Genomic DNA, 6,986 nt, shown 5'->3' with positions numbered 1-6,986 from the left:
AAATTGGTCTACGGGTACATCTGTTTACTATGAAGAAAGTGCCGTCTTGAAAACTGTCTACCAGTTGTCAATTTTGCAGGGCAGCAGCTCAAATTTCACTACTTCAAGTTTATGCATAAATTAACACCCAGGCTAGTTGTCTGTGCGATTGTTGTAACACTGTTCAACCAAAAACAATGCCCTGACGGGGTTTTGAAGATAAACACATTGTCAATCATTTGTGAAAATTTCAAAACAAAAGGTCAAAGCGTCTAGGAGCTATTTTTTTAAAGTTCTGGGATGTGCACTAAAAAGAAGCTGAGATAATTGCTAATTTGCATAACAATTCACTCTGTAAGACGTTCGCTAATGCTCATAATTAAAATGGCTGTAACAGTTCCAAATTTAAATGTATTATCGTTTTGTAAAAAGTTAAATATAGTGCATAATATGGAGATCCTGTCATTCCTGTTTTTCAACATGTCTCTTTTTTATTATTTATGTACAGCCCTGCTTAATCTTGCTAAGCATTCAAAAGAGAGAATGTTTGTACCTGTTATTTATATTTTAAAATCGTCTTTTGAGTATGTTCCTCTATAGCCAAGACTGTTTGAATAATAAAAAGCAAAAAAAAAAAAAAATTCACTCCCACCACGAACCTGCATCTCTACCTTAAAATAATTAATTAATTGATATCTCCATTACTGATCATCACATTTGAATAAAATTTGGTACATAAATGCTCTAGAACAATAGACAGACCCCTATTAATTTTGGGTTGAAACTTGTTCATACTAATTCTCTAATAATAATAGTTTTTATGTTCTAATCACATTTCAATGAAACTTGGTACATATATATTACATTACACAGGCCTTTCTAAGCTTTATTTGATAACTCATGTGTGTGGTAACCAGTAACAAGAATAAAAATGTCTAGGCCTTTCAGTCTTCTTCAAAATTGTATATTGGCTGCTGACCATTTCTTGTCTATCTCTTTATTGTTTCATTAATGTCATTTCTTGCGGCTTTTTGGTCGTAACAAACGGTTAATTTTGTGATGGTCATATTAAGTTTTCGATATGGCTGTATTTTACAATGCGTGTAATATACTAGTACATTGTTTATTAACATGAAATTGGAAAACGTGTTGTGCGAAGAACATCATCCTCCTGTCGTTAATTATCACTTTATATTTAATAACGTATGACGGACACATGGGTGAAATAAAATATTGTTAAACGAATTTATTGTTAGAAGGAGAGTGTTCTCAATTAAACCATTCACTGATAAATATGCAAATGACGCATAGAAGGCCCAGTCTTTATATACAATAACATGTAAAACCGACCCAGTTTTTTTTTTGTATATATAAATTTAAATTATCTAAACATATACAGTTGTCTGGAATGTGCATTGCTTTCAATATTGAGGTGCAGAAGCGTTATTTAATTGTGTTTTCCAGTTTTCAAATAGTTTTGATTTGCAGTCATGGATGGAGTAGTATATGACTTGTGTATTGTTGGAGCTGGTCTTATCGGTTCTGCTGCAGCTAGACATGCAACTATTATATCGCCAGCTGCTAAAATATGCTTAATTGGACCCAAAGAACCTGTGGTCAGCAGTACAGTATTTTATAACCCAATGCAAAGGGCACAATTGGAGGTATTAAATTGATGTCTGCCTTACATCAATACACCATATCGTATCTTTTCATATATTATTATACTAATTTACAATATCATATCCATTCCCAATACTGGTTTATCAATTCAGACACACGATTTCTATTCACAATATTCGTATATCATTCATATCTATGTATTCATCTTTATATCAATTCAATACTTGGAAATGCCAATATATTATCCAGTTTTCAATTTCACCGATTGAATGATGCCATGATTTCTAGTGTAGGCTTTCCTGTTTATTAGCAAAGTATCTTTATGTCTTCTCATCATCTGTTTGTGGTTTATCACCATCCTAACACGACATCTTCAACCGTCATGCTTTTAGTAGTGCATTGTGTGGCTGAATGCCATATCCTATATATTTTCTGCTCTATGGACAAGGTTCTTTCACTTATTTGATAGATTATCCCTGACCACTCTGTGGCTTAAGTAACATTCACTCAACCATCTAATCACCATGCGCACACTCCTTTACCATATCATATCATATACTGCTTTCATTCATTCAGCTTTGCTGCATGCATAGGTTAATGAATGACAAGCAACCTATACAAGATTTTGAGTCCTTATTTATATATATAAATTCACCATATGATATACGGTATAATAATAATAATAATAATAATAATAATAATAATAATAATAATAATAATAATAATAATAATAATTTTTATTCATATTAAAAAATTGCTCACCATATACCTGTTCATCAAATATATGCTTTCAACACATTATATTCACCATATTGTGATGTTTATTGACATTATATTAACGTTCATACAATATTCCATGATATCCATTCATATCGTATCTTTTGGTATCTTTTCACAATATGATATGATATACACCTCATTATCAGCATTGTTACAAGCATAGGTTATTGAATAAGCAGCCTATACAAAGGTTTGAGGTCACAGAGTGCGAGTGTCATTCTACAACAAGATTGTAACATTTCTGCAATCATTGTGATTATGTGTTTAGTTTATTATAAATCTCGCCATGCAATTTGTTTGGTCTGACTCATGTCCATGGCATAAAACGAAGTCATTACAAATGCATGAATGAATGTCCGCCTGTTTATTGTGTTTTATTTTGTATTCTCAAAACAGTTTGATCTATTACTGTAAAATACTCTATTTTAGCTGGAATTAATGTTTGGCTGTTTTGTGCGAAGTTTATTTTCACTGATTTCGGAAAATAGACATTTTCACTTATACAGTGAAAATAGCAAATATACATTTCAAGTGAATATGAAGCACTTTAGCATCTATAGTGTCAGTGCAGATTCTTATAGGGAAATTTACTGCTATCTTATTTGGTGGAAATGGCCCAGCCATGTTATATGAAGTATAGCATTGGGTTTGCGTTGAATTGAATTGATTCAGTTTAGAATTTTGCAGAAAATCCCGAACGCACCATCTTTTCTTCTCATTATGATGAAGGACGCTTAGCAAAAACGATGATGCCAGATTTATTGTGGGCTGTGTTAGATAACAGATCAATATCACGATATGAGGGAATTCAACAACAAACTGGTATGTATATTTATTGTTGTTTCGTTTGTCTGTCTATCTATATGGAGACAATGATATCTGATAATGATATAGATAATATTACAATATCAACCCCTAATTATATAAAGATATTTTAATATTAAGGTATAATAGTTTATGTTAATTTAATGCAGAAATCAGTTTGAAGTTAGTTTGTACTTTGAATATCATATTTGTTTATCAGTTAATGCTGCGTGCATGGTGCTTCTTGAAACAAGTCGCGGTTTGATTGTTATTCCCCTAATATTTAGCTACCATTACATAATCTTGCAGAAATCATTTTATATAATTGTTTTCTGCAGGAACACGCTTTTTCACAGATGTTGGCTTTATGATGATTAGTGTGAAAGAGGAACATGAACACACGTCAGTTATGAAAGACATGGCAGTGAGATTTGGAAAAGAAATTGACATTCTTGATAAAACTGAACTCGCTGAAAGGTATGATTATCTGTCGATGCGTCCAAACGACGAGGCCATACTTGAGTTAAATCACGCTGGATACGTCAGTGGAAGAAAACAGGTATTAGCACAGCAAACAGCTGCTCGACAGCAAGGATGTGACATCATTGACGACATTATTAATCATGTGACCGAATGTAACCAATCAACTGTCGGTAATGTGATGAAGTTAACTACAGATAAAGGTCACATCATGCGCACTAGGAAAGTGCTGTTAACTACAGATGCCTTCACGTCATTCAAACATCTGTTACCACCTGGCAAAGAGTTAGACGTTACATTATATTCTAAGACTCAGGCCTTTGCAGAGCTTACACCAGAAGATGCTAAGAGATTGAAAGACATGCCAACTATAGGGCGGAAATATACAAAAGAAGGAAAACATGATCTTTACATGTTGCCGCCAATTAAATATCCCAACGGTAGGATTTAGTTCGACTTTTTTATATTATAAAGCGAATATATGGATTGCCATTTAATTGAACGCAAATGTCAAATCATTCATGGCAACACATTTTAAATACTTTAATTACAGACAATTATAATGGAATGCAATTTAATTACAGTTTTATATAATTAAAATACCTTAATTTAATTTATCAGCCCAAAACATGAGATGCCAAGTTACGTAAAGCCGGTGGTTGTTGCAAATTTCATGTAAAAAAAAACGATGTATTTAATACGGGTTGTGTACGTCGCTACGATCCTCATATCGAAAACGATTATTAGAGGTGTCACTTTGGCATAAAAGACTCAGCCAAAAACATGTAAAATCGTCCGTGTCGACAGATTTGTGTTAATAATGTAAATATGTAGATAATTCCAGGAGAGAACATACATTGTTAATAGCTGTCATGTTGCAACCTAACAGTAGTGTTTTACCCATGTATGCTCCAAGAGTACATATCTTGCTGTCATATGGAACCACATGTAGTGTTGTTTAACGTGTTTGTCATGTTTTACATGAGTAATAATGTTGTAGGTGTACCCATTTTATTTTCACCAATCTACCAATCTTAATCTATTTCAAGCAGCGGGATTATTAAAGATCATGTGATAAACCTCTATGTTAACAGCCTACATAACAAAATATGACCTCAACACCCTAAATGAGATACAAGTCATCATGGGTGGTGATTTCAACTGCACTTTTGATCTGAATATATACTAATGGAAGCAGAAACCGAGCATAAACATATCATCTTTACAATATGCTATAAGTTTGTTGACCTAGAATAATGTTAATTTTAATTAGGACGAGCTGATATGGTTACATCGGTTAACAGGGAGTAGATATACAAATGTACAATGTTAACGACAATTCATATAAACACAGTTTGAGATTTTGGTGTACATGAACATAATGAATTTCAAGCTGTTTAAGAGTAAGGATACAGTCTGGTGCACTTATACTATTTATATATATAAGTATAAATATGTATAACATGCATCTGTGCAACAATAGACATTAAGAATGGATCAGGGCATTTTTCATCTTTGGTATTATTCACATAAATCCCAATGACATTGAGTTAAATGAAGGCAATCAACAAAAATGCTTGCTGTCTGCGTGAACTTAGAGGGAGTCAAAAATAACTTAGATTGCCATCAGAGACGATGACAGACCTTGTAAACATGCACCATGCAGCTACATATCCCGCATCAAATTAACAAGAGTGTCGAAATGTCTGTTGTGCCAAAATATAATACATTACAATGCAATACAACATGACATGATACATTGTAACCAATGATACTCTGATTGTTTACATAGTTGATTTTGTTTACAGGTAAATATTATCTAAAGATTGGACATTTAGAGTATATTTAGAGTATATGTAATAAAGTTTCACTTAGTTAAGTACGCATGTTTCACGCATCACAACTACTAACTCGATGCAAGTCAACATTTAACAAGATTATTATGATACATTACATATCAATTACGTAAATTTACATACATATTGATTACTGTGAATATATAATTTATCCAGTATAGATAATGTTTAACTATCATGCATATTCTTTGTGTATATTCATATTCATTGTCTAATATACATGCTTATTTGATACGTGTATATTCATATTCATTGAGTAATTACTATCATATTTGGGTTAATATGATAAACTATCATGCATGTTAACAAGTTTGCATTTAGATTACCGAATATTCATAACTATTATTCACACTGATTAGCTAATATGCATATTACCAACCGAAAATGCATACTCATTTGTTTGTATGCATACTAATTACCTGAACATTTGAATTTCCTCAATGTTTTACCAGGAGTGAAGCCTGTGTCAACACATGGCGGTTCTTGCGTTATAACAACTACACCGACTGGCCATGTGTAGTACTACGAAATATGTTACTTATATATTTATCCGTGAATGCAATAGTTCATTTGATTTTGAATGTTGAACAATCTAGTTAGTTACCGTTTCAGGCTCAGCCTAAAAAGTGGAGTGTAGTTTCTTATTTGCGGTTTCTGTCTGTGACATCTCTAAAAAAATCAGAAATTGTGCAGCAGATATCGATGAATCATGGCAGGTTGATTTATAAGTCTCTGTTGAATATGCACACAATTTTCATAATAAATTACCTCTTCCAATAACACTGAGAGAACACTCATATTCGACTTTCCTATCAAAACCAAATAAACAGGCAAAACAGTTGAATGTGTCCATGTTAAAGACAATTGCATTATAGCGTATTATATATAGCGTATATAAAGTGCAAGCCTATAAAGTAGCCAGCTGGATTAGAAGTCCACAATTGCTATGCCATCCTGTTTCCTATAATGCATGTAATATAGCAGATCTATCATACCCAGGAGGGGGGTTTAAATATCATTTATACTGTAAAGAAAGTAAAAAAAATCGTCGTTGTTCTGGGCCATACAGGAAAAGCATGTGGCAGGACAAAAAACATCAGATATTGCAGATCTGGTTGAACCTCGATATCTGCAATAGTGCCATGATAGTTATGCATTTTTATTGAGGTCATATGACCATATAAACTATAAATATGTTAATCAGATTTCTTGTGCAAAGCATTTTAATGCAATACTCGTTCAAATTGTCTCTTGCCAACGTTCTGCCGCAACACGTCGAGTCGGAGCAAAAGAAATATATGCGTGTTCATGGAAAACATTTGAAAACAAACCCGAACCTGTAGAGGGCGTCGTATTCGTCAGTAGTCACCTGATATAATAAATGATGTAATGCTGGTGATGTATTAATAGTAGTCTCGAACAAAGTACGGCATGCAACACAAACACTAGTAATTGTGCTTTTAT

General features: G+C 32.9%; 1 protein-coding gene across 1 annotated transcript; it reads left to right on the top strand.

The window, feature by feature from the left end:
* Nucleotides 1–1,469: 1,469 nt before the first annotated feature.
* LOC144363553 (uncharacterized) lies at nt 1,470–5,515 on the top strand. Its single transcript, XM_078014147.1, has 4 exons — nt 1,470–1,595; nt 3,060–3,204; nt 3,525–4,106; nt 5,475–5,515. The coding sequence occupies exons 1-4, from the start codon at nt 1,470–1,472 to the stop codon at nt 5,513–5,515; spliced, it is 894 nt and encodes a 297-aa protein (XP_077870273.1).
* Nucleotides 5,516–6,986: the final 1,471 nt, after the last annotated feature.

Source organism: Saccoglossus kowalevskii, chromosome 13 (genome assembly GCF_978046115.1).
Source record: "Saccoglossus kowalevskii chromosome 13, keSacKowa6.1, whole genome shotgun sequence".
Classification (NCBI taxonomy): domain Eukaryota; kingdom Metazoa; phylum Hemichordata; class Enteropneusta; family Harrimaniidae; genus Saccoglossus; species Saccoglossus kowalevskii.
Note: the sequence above shows the minus strand (reverse complement) of the source record. Positions and strands in the feature narration are given on the sequence as shown.

Excerpts from the sequence above, each read along its gene's own strand:
- LOC144363553 (XM_078014147.1), top strand. The coding sequence starts at position 1,470 with ATGGATGGAGTAGTATATGACTTGTGTATTGTTGGAGCTGGTCTTATC. Across the intron at positions 1,596-3,059 it reads TTGGACCCAAAGAACCTGTG|AATTTTGCAGAAAATCCCGA; the intron begins GTCAGCAGTACA and ends GATTCAGTTTAG. Across the intron at positions 3,205-3,524 it reads GGGAATTCAACAACAAACTG|GAACACGCTTTTTCACAGAT; the intron begins GTATGTATATTT and ends TGTTTTCTGCAG.